At 45.2% G+C, this 17,110-nt stretch overlaps 1 protein-coding gene across 1 annotated transcript in view; it reads right to left on the bottom strand.

Moving 5' to 3' along the window:
- LOC147669876 (putative cation-transporting ATPase 13A5) overlaps positions 1 to 17,110 on the bottom strand; it is a gene marked incomplete at its 3' end in the record, with an annotated part of 192,652 nt that overhangs the window by 76,173 nt on the left and 99,369 nt on the right. The window contains exons 20-21 of the mRNA XM_086948182.1: positions 4,323 to 4,402; positions 3,782 to 3,824 (exon numbers count right to left, since the gene is read on the bottom strand). Coding sequence (XP_086804308.1) covers positions 3,782 to 3,824; positions 4,323 to 4,402 — 123 coding nt within the window. The remainder of the gene's footprint in view (positions 1 to 3,781; positions 3,825 to 4,322; positions 4,403 to 17,110) is intronic.

Here is a 17,110-nt window from a genome sequence, read left to right as displayed (position 1 = left end):
TCACACAGCTGTTTCATCACATTCAGTCTGCAAGAGGAACATCTCTGCTTTTCTGCTATTCTTCTTCATCACATTTGTATATTTTTGAAGAAAGAAAAACCTAAAAAAACATGGAATAGGAGTAAACATTCAAAACGGGTCTACAATTTCAATTTCAAAATAATGTTAATAACATCTATATTATGAAGCATCCCAACGATGCATAGCGCTGATGGGCCCATTCTTTGCTGCATAAACTATGGGATCTTTTAGAGCTAGATTTTGAAACCTCACTGTAGCGTTTAGTTTTCGTGTGAAAAAGGTGGATTCGTGTGGATTCATGAATCTCTATGAGAGCCCTACATCACGCATGCAGCACCGGTTTACGTGGTGCAGAAGTGATGCAGGGGTCGCATAAATAAGCCCCTCCATTTCCAATCACAGAGGATCGGGAAGAGAGGTCAACAGTAAAGATTCCGGGGCGGACAAACTCAAACCCCATCTTAAAATATCTAGTTGTTATTAGATAGTTTGATCTTGAGAAGCTCAGGGGTTTATTTATGAGACCGGTACACGCGTGATGCAGGGCTCTCATAAAGATTTAAAAAGCCACGCAAGGCCACCCTGCATGGCTTGGAGTGACCTCATAAATCACAAGCGCAAATCACTGCCTCGCCTTACTCTGCTCCCTAGAGGCGTTCCATGGACATTGAAGTGGGTTTTCCCGCGCGACACCCATGGAATGTGACGCTGCCCCAGATTACAAGGTGATGTAAACCTGGGGTAGCGTTAAATCCGTACGCCTCCCCAAGATCAGACGTAACAAGGAGAAATATGTTAATTTCTCCTCATTTTTTCTCTTTCCCTATGTGCTGAATTATGCAACACCTATAGAAAGAGGAAAACGCCTTGTAGGATTGTTTTGTGCAGGAAGGCGCCCCTTCCTGCGTCAAAAACAAACCTGCCTGAATGGAAGCACCCTGAACCATGCAATGCATGAAAGTTTTAAAAATAGCGATTTCGCAATTAGGGGGAGAAAATTACCATGAGGTTGAACCTCATGGCAATTTGCAAAAACTTTGAAAAATGCACTTTTGTGCAATTTTCAAAGTTTCATGTTGTGCACACACATGCCCTTAGGGCATGTGTGTGCACAACGTATGTGCACAGATTCATTTCAAGGGTGCAACAGGGTGTCTTTGGACACCCCTGCAACCTTGAAATCGCATTCTCAATTTCCGATTCACTAATTACGAATTGCAAATTGAGAATGTCGTCCCATTCATTCCTATGCGCCTCTAAGCCCTTAGGAATGAATGGGGAGGCATTCCTTAATTGCGACTCGCAATTTGCGACTCGCAATTAAGGAATGTTTAGAAATCGCAAATTTTTCAGCGATTTCTTTATGCATAGGCTTTTGCGATTTCGTAATTGCCATTCCTTAAAAATCGCAATTAAGAAATCGCAAAAGCCAACAATGATGCATGTGCCTGAAAGGTCATTTACGAGTAGTAAAGTTAGACTTTTTGTCTAAGTTTAGACCATGAGTCTAACTTTACTACTACTAAAGTTAGACTTTTGGTCTTAGTTAGACTTTTTGTTTAAACTTAGACCAAAAGTCCAACTTAGCTACTCGTAAATGACCTTGGTGAATACCAAAAGTCATAAAGTTAGACTTTCGTCTCAGATACTTCTGTGAATCGGGCCCAATGTTCCTAAGTAGCTCTGCTTAGATGAAAACAAATGAAATATGTGCAAGTAAATAAAAAAGAAGCCTTGAGACTTAACCAAATAACATCAATTAACACTTGATATTGGCTTTGGTCACTCTTGTAGGAGCGTTATTGCCCACCAAAAAAATGAGAATGACAAGAAAATAATTGCTCAATAACCAGAATTGGTTTAACACAGACATTAGAATGAGCTGCAAAATGATTATTTGTGTTCTAGGGTGACACAAAGGGTCTGAGTTAGACTTTTTGGCAGATGTAGTAGTGTCCATCAGGATAGCAGAGGACATCACGTGCCAAATTTAGAGAGGACCACTGGCCTTGTGGTCATCTCTGTATATTGAAGAGAACTGCTGTCACATCATGACTGTTACTTTCCAAGTACTAGAGATTTGGTGGATGGCAGGGTGAAAAGGCATTACACCATCCTCCCCAAATATGTTCTGTCTCCGATGACCGCTGTTCTATTGGGTTGTCAGAGGCAGTTGTCTGTCGGCCAAGCTAGCAGGGGACACATCGAAAGAATACTGAAGGGCCAGCCATTTCCAAATGAGGTGGGCAGACCGAGGGTTTGCAGGTAGGGTACTTTATCAAAGTTGTGACAGAATAACTTGCCTGTCAAACTCTAAATCAGAGCCCAAGAATTTTCAAAATCTTCAATTTTATTGGCCTCTCCTCTTTGGTTTGATTTGAAGTCCTTCAACCTTAGTTTTGGGTACCAGCAAATTAGTGGCAAAACAGAAACGTCAAGCAAGGTAACAACTATAGTCATACCATTACCAATTTGCAAATAAGAAAATCATAAATGAGCATAGTAATAATATTAATGATGATAGTAGAATCATTAATCAATTACTATAGGTTAATGAACACTATCTATACTAAGTTCATGAAATGTTTATTTTCCTTTTAGCCACAGAGGGACATTGTAAATTCTTTAGTAAAGGTTGATTTATAAGGAAAAACAACAAAATTCATGGATGAGTCCATTCCCTTATATGTGATGAATAATAATTTCTCAAGTCACTATTCTACATGGCACGGTGTGCCAAATGACAACCAGAAAGACTCGCCAAAACAGACACTCATTGCCATAAAAGAGGTGCCTCACTTCAACCAACATCACTGAAACCAATGCCAGGTCTCTCCCCAGGGCAACATTAGAACTAAAAAGGAGAATGACAAGCAGTGCTCCAATCAACCCCTCTGACATTTGCAGGGCAGGACGTAAGAAAATCCCTAAATACTTTATTCCATTTGGCAGAAAATTGATCTTAAAAGCAACTCTGCACCTGAGGCCTGGTCCGCTTTGAAGCGATGAACGCATCTTACTCCACATTATCCACACCAACTTTATCCAGCAAGTGTTTCCTCCTCAGTTGTCAATGCAAGACCTTGTTTCTCTCCTTCTTGTTCTTTTACTGTCTATGATATTTTTGCAGTGTTTTAGTATGTATAAAGCACAATATTAAATGTGTGCGGGGGAAATAGGTGTTTGCTTACTGATTAGTCAGCTAAGTTGCAATTTCAGTAAATGTGACTCATGTAAGTCAGTGTTACCTTTTGATGATGTCTATTTGAATACCCTATTGAATTCCATATTGATAGGAATTTGCTGGTCTTAATATGGGTGGTGTTGTGCTGTAGGAAGGTCAGGTTTCACAGAGAGTCCCTGGACTCCCTCGTCCTCAAAAAGGATGAGGAGAGAGTTGTTTAGCTACTCACTCCCTAGCTGTGTGATACTCACAGCCTCTGAGAAGTATCTCTCATTCTGATGGCCAGTATTATGTCAACAATTTTGGCTGTGTTATTGTTCCTACTGCTAGTCCTATCTCTCTCAACAAAATCAAAAACTTGGAAAAACTGCTTGAAAGTCCCCAATTTTAAAAAAAGGACACACGTTCATATCTCAGAAATAGCTTGGTATAAAATCAGGCTCACCCTAAATCTACACTTTAACATGTCCTAAGAAGCTTGTGTTCTTGAAGATTCAAGTTTATCTCATGTAGAGGGTCACCAAGAGTGAATCAATCCAAAGTATAAAAATAGCTGCAAAGTTGACATCTACTCACCCCACAGTCATTAGCTCCATCACCACACATTCCTACAAAGTAACTGTAATGAAAGAAGAAATGAAAGGATAATTATCTGAAGAAAGGGCAGTTTATGAGAGATTATGAGTGTTGTAAAATGTATTCACAGTGACACTGGTTAAGACAAGACTCTCTTCAGCTGCAAATAGATCTGGGCAGGAAGACTTTAGTAAATGTCTGTATAACAAACCATGAGAGTAGTTAGTATTTTTAGACAATCTACATTTTTTCCAAATTAAGCTATGACAAATGTTGTTTAGAAAGTCTACAAATATGGAACATAATTTTATGACTGACACCAAGACCACCACTGTATTCAAAATCACAGATGGGGTTGTCTGGCTTTTTTGTAGTGCCACTGTGCATCGCTTTTAGCATTCTTGGCATAATTGGGGCTCCTAAACATTTGCACAGGTCAATGAAGCATAACAGTGTTTAACATTTGTGCAGCACCTTCCATAATGATTACTTATTAGTACACCCTCAAGAACAATACAAATTTGTCAAATAAAATACATACTCTAATTGTTGAAACTCTTCTATCAGACTGGATTTCTGTGCCGGAGACATTCTGGCAAAAATAACACCTTTCATTAGTAACTGTGAAAACAAAAGCATGCAGAAGAAAAATATATGAGCAGAGGGAAAAATGACAGCCACACAAAGAGATATTTAAAACTGGATGCAGGTGTTTTTGGACAAAAACAAATGTGTTATGTATGTGTTATTTATTTATAGGTAATTACAAATATTAGTTAATCTACACTGCATGGTGTTGTTATAGGAAAGTCATAATTTGTTCCCTGATTACCCCCATTGTGACTGATGCTAGAGGTTGCAGGAAGTGCCCTGGGCTCTGCTAACCAGGCCCAGGGCCAGTGCTCTGTTCTCTAAGGGTATATGGTAATTGGTATAATTCTAATTGACAACGACAACCTACCTGTAAGTCCATAGTATATGGTAAGCCATGTATGTTTAGAGACCCCAGTGGACCTAATGCACTTAAGGGTGCACTGCTGTCAGATGTAATTCTAAAGCCAGATTGGTTTTAAAATAAAACTAGGTCTAAATTCGACTTAGGAATTAAAGGTACTTCCAAAGTCCCAAACTACCTTTGTATGAATTATAAGTCACACGTAAGGTCTACTTTAGGCTCCCCGAGGGTAGGGTGCATTGTTATAAAAAGCAGGGACATTATAAACAATGTTTTATTGGCTCTGGTAAGGAAAGACCCCCAAATAAGTTTTTCCCCTGCTGTAATGCTGCTAGCCTCATAGGCTAACATGAGAAAGCTTTATTGAACTTAATAAAGTCTAACTTTGATTAGAGCTAGCTAGACATATCATTCAAAGTATCAAAAAAATGGTTACAATAAATCCCAAAAATTGGCAAGGTCAGATTTATTATTACTAATACAGGAAAAGTAGTTTTGGAACTAAAGGGGTCATTAGGATGGCGGGCGGACTTCAGCCCGCCCACCACCCTTGCGGTGCTGGGACCATCTGCCAGTGGTGCGGGGTCCCACACCGCCAATTAGGACGCGACCGCCACCCTGGCGGTCGCATTCCAAATTGTTGACATTGCGGCGGGTGCTGCTGTAAGCAGCACCCGCTGCAATGCCAAAGAGACATGTTGTGCATTGCCATGCACAACGTGGCAGGCACTGCGCAGTGCATGCCACCTTGTGCATGGTAATGAAGGGGGGCACCTATGTGTACCCCCCAAGTGCAGCTCCCCACCCCCCTGGGGGCCTGCAACAGGCCCCAAAAGCAATTCTCTGCCAGCCTTTCCATGGCGGCGAATCCGCCATGGAAAGGCCTGTGAAAAGCGCAAACATAATATGGATGGCAGTGCTTTCTAGGCACCACCACCATATTAACCCTAGCTCTGCCTGGCCGGCAATTGGGACGATTGCCGACTGGCACTTTGCATCCGCCGCGGTACCCCCCGCCATAGTAATATGGAGGGGGTAAATCTAGTTGGGATGGCAGTCGATCACCATCCTAATGACCCCCTTACTATCTTAAAGTTATCCTAAGCAGCCCTGTAGCAGCCTCTTCCGATTGGTCAGCCTTTTGACAGCCCGAGCCAAGCTGCTTTCTGAGTAGGTGTGAAGAGGCCTTGGACTGAAACAATACAGACATTAGGTGGGAGAAGATTGGCTTCCTGGAGAAGCCTTGGAGAGGAAGGGGACTGGGTACATTAGCTTGACTTCAAAGGCAGGAGCCTCTGAAGAAAACAGATATCACAGGACCCAGACAATCTCCCTTCCCATACCTCTGGCAAGATGGGAGTTTCCCTAATTATTTGGAAAGGGGCGGAAAGGGAGAATAGTGATTTGTTAACCACACCTTTGGGCTGGATTAGACAGAAACACACACAGAGTAAATAATTTCTCCATTTAGAGTTTTGTAAGAACAGTGCATTCTGGGTCAAACAATGTGCCACACTTAGCAGAAAGTGGTCATAGAAGAGGGAGGTAATGTTACCCTTATTGGTTTGAGTGTCCCCTCTTCCCGCCAACCCAGAATGGAGGATGTTAGAACCGGCTGTCTCTAGTTGGCAGAGGTATGCACTTCTGACAAATAGGGACACACCTTTTCTAGTCAGGGCAAAGGGATCACACCCTTTGATAACCCCTGCTCACCCCCTTGGTAGCTTGGCAGAGCAGACAGGCTTATCTCAGAGGCTGTGTGTTAAGCATTTATGACCACATACAGTAATGAAGTGAATACACTACAAATGGACACGACACAGTAGTATTATAAAAATAAGGATTTTTATATAAGGCTTAGCACAAGACCAAATAACGACAAAAATATACCACAGTCTTAATAAATACTCTTGGAAGGAAAAATAATGGTTCAGGTGTAGTTTCTTCTTAGCACAAAGTCTTTAGTATCAAAAGCAACTCTTCTTCTTTAAATCACAGTTCTTGGCAACAATGTAACCCACACTGGAGTCACACGACGTCGAGGCAAAGTTAATCCAAAGGTTCGGCGTCGACCGCGAGGAGCGCTACGTCGAGCCGGAGTCGCACAGACCCCCACAACACAGTACCTTGGAAAAGCGAAGCACACGATGGTCAGCGGCGTCGAGATGTCCGGCGTCGCGTCTTCGGCGTCGATCGGGCCTCGGAGTCGGGGCGACCTGCAGCGGCGTCGATCGATGTCGGGCAGGAGCAGCGCTCATGAGGCAAAGCAGGATACGGCGTCGTCGCCGATGTCGATGATGATGTTGCAAGATTGAGCAGTGCTCACGGCGTCGAGAGGGCTTCGAAGTCAATGCGATCAGCAGCGATGCAGACACGGGGTCACTTGGAGCTGGAGCCGAACTCGCTACTCACTGGCGTTGCTGCTGGCGTCGATCGGGCCCGGCGGCCGGCGTCGAGGAAGCGGGACACTGGAGCCGTTACTCACGATGTCGAGCTGGATTCGGCGGCGTCCGTCGGCGTCGAGATTGCTGGTTTCTTTCAGAGGTGCTGGATTTTCAGGTTCCAGCAACAAGCACTTTTAGCAAATGAAGTCCTTTAGCCCTGTGACTTCAACAGGAGTCTGGCACTCTTCCAGCCCTTGGAGATTTTCTAAAGCAAAGCTTGAGAGTACACACACAGTTCCTCTCTCCTGGTTCCTTGGCAAAAATAAAGAAGCAACTGCAGGATTCCCCCAACAAACAGCACACTTGGCAGAAGGGGTAGGCAAGTCCTTGGATCAGCAGGCTTCTTGTCCTTGGTTCAGGTTTCCTTGTAAGAAGTGATCTAAATTCTTGGTTCAGGGGTCCTTCTCTTATACCCCTTTTTGGCTTTGATCCCTTGGTCCATGCAGGGGAATTTCCCAACATCCTGGGTCTGTTGTGGGTGTAGCCAGGCAGAGGCACCTGGCCTATTCACTGTGCAGGGCTGGGTCCTCAGACGCCCAGCAGGAGGTGGAGCCAGCATTGTCACTGGCAGGAGCAGAGCTATCAGCCTCCTGGCAGGAGGTGGGGCCAGGATCGTCCCTGGCAGGCACAGAGCCATCAGTCGCCTGGCAGGAGGTGGATCCAGCATTGTATCAGGCAGGGCAGGCTATCAGGAACTACTCTCCCCCTACTCTCAATGCAAATGTCCCACTCATCCCACACTGACTCATCCAGACCTCTGGAGCCACCCAGCTCCTGTCACACACACACCAAACCAGCAGAAACCAGAAATGGTTAGACAAGAAAATAGCCACTTTCTAAAAGTGCTATTTTCAAACCCAGAGTCCAAAAACCATCAACACAAATGGATGCATGATTTATTTATATTTATTTATTTATTTATTCTCTATGACATCTAAAACTCCCTTAACTCCCGTGACTATCAAAAGCCAGCCTCCTATCATTTTAAAAGCGGCATTAATCAATTGCAGATCCCTCCCAGCTCACGCCTCTGATATCTGGCTATCACTCGACACCCATAAATGGGACATCTTGTTTCTTACTGAAACATGGATCAAGGATTCTTCTAAACCAGCCATCCACCTTGCCACTCCCCCGGCTATTGTTTAATTGGTATTAACCGAGACAACTCCAAGTCTGGAGGAGGTCTTGCGGTAATCGCCAAATCACATTTTAAACTTAATCTTACGAAAATTCCTAATCTCGGCCTCATTGAAGCCGCTTATTTTACGGTTGCGGACTCTGCTCGCACTATTTGTGCAGGCATATTGGTCTACAACCCCCCCCCTGTGATTTCCTCCTCTCTACATGCCTTGATGCATTCTATTGCAGATTATTCTCTCAAACATTCCCATTTTACTGTACTAGGTGATTTTAACCTCCATATTGATAACCCCTCCTGCTCACATGCCTCTTCCCTGTTAGAAACTTTACTTGGACTTTCCTTGCCCCAATTAGTTATTGGTCCCACCCATATTGCAGGCCATACACTTGACCTCATTTTTTCCAACCATCCTGGCATCACCTCTTCTCCTCCGATTCCCATTACTTGGACAGATCATTTCCTGATTCCTTTTTCCATCACGGACCCTTCCCCTCCCCCCCCCCACCCCTCTTAACAGAGCCAGAGGTCGGAAATGGGCCAAGGTAACCTGTGATTCCTTGGAAAGCCATTTACATTTCCAACTCAATCAGCTAGAAGATCTCGATTCAGAGACCACTAGATTCAATTCGACTCTTTGCGCCGCCCTTGACGCTGTTGCCCCTTATGTTCCTCTCACTTCTTCCAGATCTCGTCCCTCGGCCCCGTGGTTTTCTCCTCTGCTTCGTGAGGAGAAAAGTAAATGTAAGCAGTTGGAACGTAAATGGAGACAGGATTATGACCCTCTAGCCAAACTGGCTTATAAATCAGCTCGGAACCATTTTCACAAACTGAAACGCTCCTCTATGAGAACTTTCTTCTCCACCCTCATCCAACAGGCACATAACTCCTCCAAAACTCTTTTCTCTATTGTGAAAGACTTTGTAAATCCCCCGGCTGCAAAATCCCATTGTACCCCCACTCAAGATCTGTGCAATGGACTCTCGGATTACTTTCAGGAGAAAATAGTCAAACTCTCCTCCTCCTTTGCCACGGTATCTTTTAACCCCCTTGTAGATAATCCTTGTTCCACTCCCTGTTCTTTTAATTCTTTTAATGAGCTGACCCCAGACCTTGCGCTGTCTTTGCTACTCAGCGTAAAGTCTGGTTCCCCTTTGGACCCAGTCCCGGCTAGAGTCATGGGCATTCTTGCCCCGGTTCTAGTAAATCCACTTCTCTCCATCTGGAATACCTCCCTGTCCTTTGGACAGTTTCCTTCAGTGTGGAAGCAGGCCAGGCTAATTCCCATACTGAAGAAACCTGGTGCTGACCCCCTATTATTCAGGAACTATCGGCCTATATCGCTCCTGCCCAAACCTGCTAAGATCTTGGAGAAGGTGGTACAGAAACAGCTGGCACGGTATCTAGAATCTAACCAGCTCCTACATGACTCCCAGTCCGGTTTCAGAACCGGTTACAGCACTGAGACGGCGCTGGTAGAAGTCTCTGAGATCATTAGGGAATCAGTGGATAGGGGCGAGGAGGCCATGCTGGTCCTCCTTGACCTATCCGCTGCATTTGATACTGTTTCCCATAATATACTTGCCACCCGTCTACAACAGTTAGGGGTAGGAGGTTCAGTGCTGGCCTGGATCAAATCTTTTTTGTCTAGTCGATCTCAGAGGGTTACGTTGCACCCTTTTGAATCTGAGGACAAACCCCTCCTGTGCGGAGTGCCCCAGGGTTCGGCCTTGAGCCCTTTATTGTTCAATGCCTATGTAGCTCCTCTTGCCAGGGTAGTTGAGTCTTGGGGTGTCAGAGTGGTCTCTTATGCTGACGACACTCAGCTTGTTTTCTCCTTCAGAGACCACTCTGACTCCCACTTCTCCAACTTTAGAAACTGCCTTGGCAACATTTGCACATGGATGGCATCTAATCACCTTGCCCTTAACACAGACAAAACGGAGGTTCTCTTTTTCAGTAAGAAATCCCCCCCTCCTGCTAATCTCTGGTGGCCCACTGTTTTGAATCCTCCCCCCTCCCCTGTACAAGCGGCTCGTAACCTTGGTTTTACCTTTGACAATGCTTTGTCTGGAAGGGTCCAAGTCAACAAAGTGGTAGGTGCTTGTTTCTCCAAAATGCGAATGATTAGGAAAATTTTCCCTTACCTCCCGCAATCATCTCGCAAAACAGTCGTTCAGGCACTCATTTCCACTCACCTAGACTATGCGAATAGTCTATATGCAGGTGTCCCCCTTTACCTAATTGACCGCCTGCAAATTGTCCAGAACGCGGCAGCGCGGCTCATTGGTAATATCCCCGCTCGTACCTCGGTCAGGACATACCGGGATGAGCTTCACTGGCTTCCCATAGCCCGTCGCATTGATTTTAAAATTCTGACCCTGACATTCCGAGCAATCCATGGAATTGGCCCTCTCTATCTGAGAAAGCGTCTTATGATCTCTTCGTCAGTTAGACACCTAAGATCTAATAGTTTGCGTCTCCTGACGGTGCCAAGATTTAGGCTTTCTCGTAGTGGCGGCAGATCTTTTACCGTCACTGCGGCTAAGCTCTGGAACAGCCTTCCTCTTGATCTCAGGTTCTCGGATTCTGAGCTAGCCTTCCGTCGCCAACTTAAGACCTGGTTGTTTACTATTCACTAGGGCTGCAGTTCTTTTAGGTTCAGTATTTTCTTTTCCGGATTGTGATGTATCCTTGGTTTGCTCTTTTGGGGACTTTCATGTAATCTTAGCGCCGGGACACTTCCGCTGGAGGTAGCCGTGCGCTTTATAAGCTTCAAATAAATAAATAAATAAATAAAATAAATCCACACAAATGGATGCATGATTAAACCCCGAGTTCAGGGATACCAAACTCGACATTGCACCATGCTCCCCGAGCCAGCTAGGATTATAGCAGTAATAATCCTGGCAGCCCATTCTAACTAGTGGAGAGCAGGTTACCTTACAATAGTGAAAAACGAATATGGCTGTAATTCACTATTAGGACAGGCCAACTTGGTCAGGCTTGTCCTACCTTATGCTTAGAATGCACCCTGCCCGTGGGCCTACCATAGGGGTGACTAACATGAAGCTAAGGGAAGGTTTAGGGACTGGCAAGTAGGTGTACTTGCGCAGTCAGCGTGACAGTACCAGACTGCACGTGGGTCTAGCAATGGCAGACCTTTAGACATACTTTTACTAGGCTGCTCTTGTGGGTGGCACAACATGTGCTGCAGGCCCACGAGCAGCATTTGTATTTACAAGCCCTGGCACTCCTGGTGCACTAGACTAGGGACTGATAGTAAACCAAATAAGCCAAACATGGAATTCAATCAATACAGCAATTTCACATAAGGAGCACTTGCACTGTGGCACTGATCAGCAGTGGCACAGCGCCCAAAGCAATATTCCAGCAAAAACATCGTAAACAGAGGAGGCAAACAGAAAAAAATGGAGGAGAGACTCAGGCCGATGATGTCAGGTCTTACAGAGGATAAATATGGGAGAGCTGCAGGAGCTCCTCTGGTGACTGCCTGAAAAGAAGAATAAAAGAAGGACTGGCCCGCTAGATCCCTGGACCAGCACCAAACAAAGGATTTCACTCTTAAAGACTGCACCTGCTGCACTCACAAGGCTCCACAGAGAAAGGACTGCGCCTGAATCCAAAATGAAAGGAATGGACTCCCTGATAGCCAGCAAGAGGTAACAAAAGAGATGAAGAAGTCATCTACATAGCCAAAGAGAGGACACCTCAGCTGACAAGTGGTAACTAGACTTGTCTCGAACTGTGCAAGTGCATTGTGGGAGACTGAGTCCTAGCCCCAAAGTGGCAATCCAAACCCTCGTAGCCCTTGGACATGCAGTGCTAGAGGATGTTTATCTAACCAAAGCAACAAAGAACAAGTGCGGCCCAGCAAACGATGGCGCAAAGCCTTGCCAATCAGCTGATAGCTTCAAGAGAACCAAAGCAAGACAATGCGAAACCTTGCAAAGCCTTGCCACACAGCTTTAATAGAACCAAAGCAAGACAATGCGAAACCTTGCAAAGCCTTGCCACACAGCTTTAACCTCATCGCTGCTAGACATATTCCCCTCCGGTGCTGAAGGTCAATGATAATGGGTGTGGTCATGACGGAACGGTTCCGTCATCAGCACAGCTCCACTGTGCCTCATGACGGAACCGTTCCGTCATGAGCATCGAAGGGGTTAATAGAACCAAAGCAAGACAATGCGAAACCGTGCAAAGCCTTGCCACACAGCTTTAATAGAACCAAAGCAAGACAATGCGAAACCTTGCAAAGCCTTGCCACACAGCTTTAATAGAACCAAAGCAAGACAATGCGAAACCTTGCAAAGCCCTGCCACACAGCTTTAATAGAACCAAAGCAACACACTGCAAAACCTTGCAAAGCCTTGCCACACAGCTTTAATAGAACCAAAGCAAGACAATGCGAAACCGTGCAAAGCCTTGCCACACAGCTTTAATAGAACCAAAGCAAGACAATGCGAAACCTTGCAAAGCCTTGCCACACAGCTTTAATAGAACCAAAGCAAGACAATGCGAAACCTTGCAAAGCCTTGCCACACAGCTTTAATAGAACCAAAGCAAGACAATGCGAAACCTTGCAAAGCCTTGCCACACAGCTTTAATAGAACCAAAGCAAGACAATGCGAAACCGTGCAAAGCCTTGCCACACAGCTTTAATAGAACCAAAGCAAGACAATGCAAAACCTTGCAAAGCCTTGCCACACAGCTTTAATAGAACCAAAGCAAGACAATGCAAAACCTTGCAAAGCCTTGCCACACAGCTTTAATAGAACCAAAGCAAGACAATGCAAAACCTTGCAAAGCCTTGCCACACAGCTTTAATAGAACCAAAGCAAGTCAACATGAAGCCTCGCCTCGGAACCGGCGCAACGCAATTCACAATCATTCTCTGCATTCCCTCTGCTGCCCATAATGTCTCTCCACATTCACACAGCAACCCTCAATCCCTTTATGTATTCTCTCTTCAGCTTTCAATAACTTGTGTATTAAATCATCAGCCCAGAATTATACCTTTTATTCAGTCAGTTGCCCTCAATCACTCCTTCAATTACATTTGAAGTCTTGAATCAATATTTTCATTCCTTTAGCAGTCCTCAACCACTCCCTGTTTTTATTTACCAGTCTAGAGGATAAATTCCCAAAGCAGCATAGAGTCACTTTTTGGATTCATTCACCAGCCTAGAGTCTATATTCCCTCTGCATCACAGAATCACTTGGTTTAAGAATAAACCACCCTGTATCTATATTCCCTCAGTAGCATGGAATCCCTCCCTGCATTCACTCACCAGCTTGCAATCTATCTTCACTCAGCAACATGGACTTACTCCCTGCATTCAGTCGGCACACCAGAATTGCTTTCTTTAGATTCTCAGGTTCCATGATTCATTTCCTACCTTCAGAAACCATTCCTTACTCCCTGCAAAGCCTCAGCTTCATAGAGTAACTCATATCATTCTCTCTTTGTAGCTTGGAATAACATGTTCCATTTCCTTTCCCCACTCATAATTACTTCCTGTATTCCATCCGTAGCTCATATTGACTTCCTACATTGCCTAAATAGCTGCACATTTCTCCTTCAGTTCACTCAAGAGAACCAGAATGCAGCAGGTTACTTCATAGAGGTGGAAGAAAGAGACCATGCTTATCCCATTGAAAAAAAACATTATTGGTTTCTGATTAGAGCCTCCCACCTATGTCACAAAATCATACCTCCTCCAGATAAAATGTCCCTCTTGATTTCGGAATGAGTTTAAGTATCCTTTTACACCTGCACAAGGGTGTAACAAACATGAGCCAGTCGGATAATAACAATATACCTTGCGTACCCTACAGTGAGAATGTCCATTGCATCTGAATTGAGACAACTTCCTGATCCCAGACCTCCCTATCTCCTGGATAATAGCCATGAAAGACTATATGTTTCGGCTCGGCTCATCATCAGTCTCATGAACTTAAATCCCATCATCCTACACTGATGAAGCGTCTGTGGGTCTCTCCCCTTCCAGGCTGGCCTTATGTTCAGTATTAGTTGCATAAACTTAAACTAAAAGGTCATCAGAAACAACACCCCTGCCTACCTGGCAAACACCTAATGCAATGCAACTCTAGAATCCAGGAAATTGCCAGACTGGAAAGAAGAAATTCTAGGAAGAAGACCAGAAAGCAGGCTTTCTTACTCCATGGAACCAAGATCTTGAACAACATCTCCACTGACACAGTGTCTCTAAAGAATGAATGTTACAGGGAGAAAACCATACAACAAACTTCTCCTTGTGTTCCACGTAAAATGTTTTTGTGGAGGAACGGCAGGCTACCAAGATCACAGCAACTACTTTGGGAGGAAGATCGAAAGTCATCCACTGTTGTCGCTCAATCCCATGGTTGAGCTGTAGGCTCAGATGCAGGACCCTGACCTTCTGCTGCGACAGGAGGTACTTCCAAGGGCAGCCGGAGGGGTACTTCCAAAGGGACAACCAGAAATGTACTCCCAAAGGGAAAGCCAGAGAGGTACTCCCGAAAGGACAGCCGAGAGGTACTCCCAAAGGGACAATCAGAGAGGTACTCTCAAAGGGACACCAGCAGCGGAGGACAAATACTCAGGAATTGGACAAGGAGAGTGTGGTACCCAGAACTACTGTTCTGGGTACCACACTCCTTGTCCAATTCCTGGTCACTAGGATGGCTTTGTACAGGTCCTGTCTGTAAGAACATGTATCCCTTAATGGTCAGGAAGAACGCTAGGTGAATCATCCACAATTCAGCAAGTTTAACCTCCACCTATCGCCAATTACTTCTACCCAGCAACAATGCATCTGCCACCACCTTCAGCTAAAGGTGGGACAGGAAAGCGGGTCCAGTTGTGGTGTAGAAGCTACCACCGTAGGTGTTCTGCAGTCTCCTCCAGCAGTCGGGTGGATTCTGAAAGGTGCTGAGCCATCATAAACTACAAACAACACTGCAGAGCCATCCTGTGCCATCTGATGTGGTCCACCAGCACACTATAGGAGGCCAAGAGGTCAAAAAGCCTCAGAGCCACTTTCACTGACACCTAGGTCAAGACTTGAAACAATGGGATCTTAGCCCGAGTGTCCTGGGCTCATTGAGGTGGAGAGATGCTTCGTAAAAGTTGTTTTATGGATAATTCCAATGAAGTGGAGTCTTTGTAAAGGAGTCAGGTGTGAGTTTGGGAAGGCGATAAAAAGCCCAATGATGTCAACGGGTCTCCTGTCGCCTGGAGGTAGTTTAAGACTGTTTGATGTGACCCAGCCTTCAGCAACCAGTCATAAAGGCATGGGAAGACTGGTATTCCGAACCTCCACAGATGGGCAGCACCTCCACCACCACCTTTTTAAACACCCACAGTGCACTGGTAAAGATAAAAAGTAACACTGAAAACTGAAAATTTGGCCTAATAAAAAAAGACTTTGCAAGACAAGGAGCCTACATTATCTGCTGCCACAAACTCCGCTCTGCCTCCAATGACACCTTAAACGCGATGCTGTGGAAAGATATACAAAGCAGGGATGTATCTCAGGCACGCTCCTACTTGAAGTCAGCATTGGGGGCTGTCAAGGCATCCGCACTTTGGGATATGCAACTGGGGCACAACCTGTTTAAAAAAGTGATTTGGAAGAACGTAAAAACTCTTTCCCTAACAGAGGACAAAGCCGCTTTTGCTAAAAGAAACCATGCATGGATTACTTTAAATACGTATAAATCCCTGACACCACAACTTTATTTCAGCCAGGGCTACCCAAAAATCATCAAACTGAAGTTTTTGAAATATAGATTAGAGATCCTGCCCAGCAGAGAGCACCAACCACCACGGCTCAGGAGCAATGGCCACGAAGCCTGTCCGCTCTGCAACCTAGCAATAGGAGACATACTCCACCTGACCTGTCTCTGCGAAGAGCTCTGACAAGCCCGCCAACAGCTACTAAGGGACCAGCTCAAGCAGATAGGGACCAGGACGCGAAGGCAGGCTGTGCTTGCATGCTTGAACCCTGCGAACACAAAACTGAATTGTAGATACGTCAAGTTTCTGACTACTATAGAGCAAAGACTACCAAATCTACAACTTGCAGCTACCACTGGTTCTGGAACCTAACGGACGATCTTTGGGCTACAAATGCCTAGCCTGCCCCGGCTCAGGGAACACTGCTAGATAACTAGTCTCTCATCGTATGGTCTTCGGTAAGGACAATTACACAGAGACCACCCTTTTACCACATTTTAAGAAACTGTTTTAAATGTAACGATTGTACTGGTTTTAATTAACTGTACATAATAAAATGTACTTACTTACTTACTATTGCTTTGCTGTACTTAAAGGGGCAGATTTATGATAACTGGCGCATCCCCAGGGATGCGCCAGTTATTTTGCGCCGCTGCTCCGCCACCCATGGTGCGCCGCATTTACAATGCGGCGCACCATGGGGCAAAAACGGCACAGATGCGTGACGCATCTGTGCCGTAAAGGTGCCGCATTGCTGGAGTTGCGTCGCAAGCGCAACGCAGCTCCAGCAAGGCTCGGGGGATGCCCCATTTTTACAATGCTGCGTCAAGACCTACGCCTGCTTCAAGCCTGCGCAGGGTTTTGACGCAGCATTGGCCTGAAAGTAACTGAGTGAAATCTTACAGATTTCACTCAGCCACTTTTGCGAGGCGCACCTGCCCCGGAATGCCCACCCTGCGCCGGAACGCCCACAAGTGGCGCAGGGCTTTACAACCTGACGCATCTGCCTAGATGCGTCACGTTG

This window comes from Lissotriton vulgaris, unplaced genomic scaffold (assembly GCF_964263255.1).
Source record: "Lissotriton vulgaris unplaced genomic scaffold, aLisVul1.2 SCAFFOLD_2660, whole genome shotgun sequence".
Classification (NCBI taxonomy): domain Eukaryota; kingdom Metazoa; phylum Chordata; class Amphibia; order Caudata; family Salamandridae; genus Lissotriton; species Lissotriton vulgaris.
This window is presented reverse-complemented; position numbering and strand designations above follow the sequence as displayed.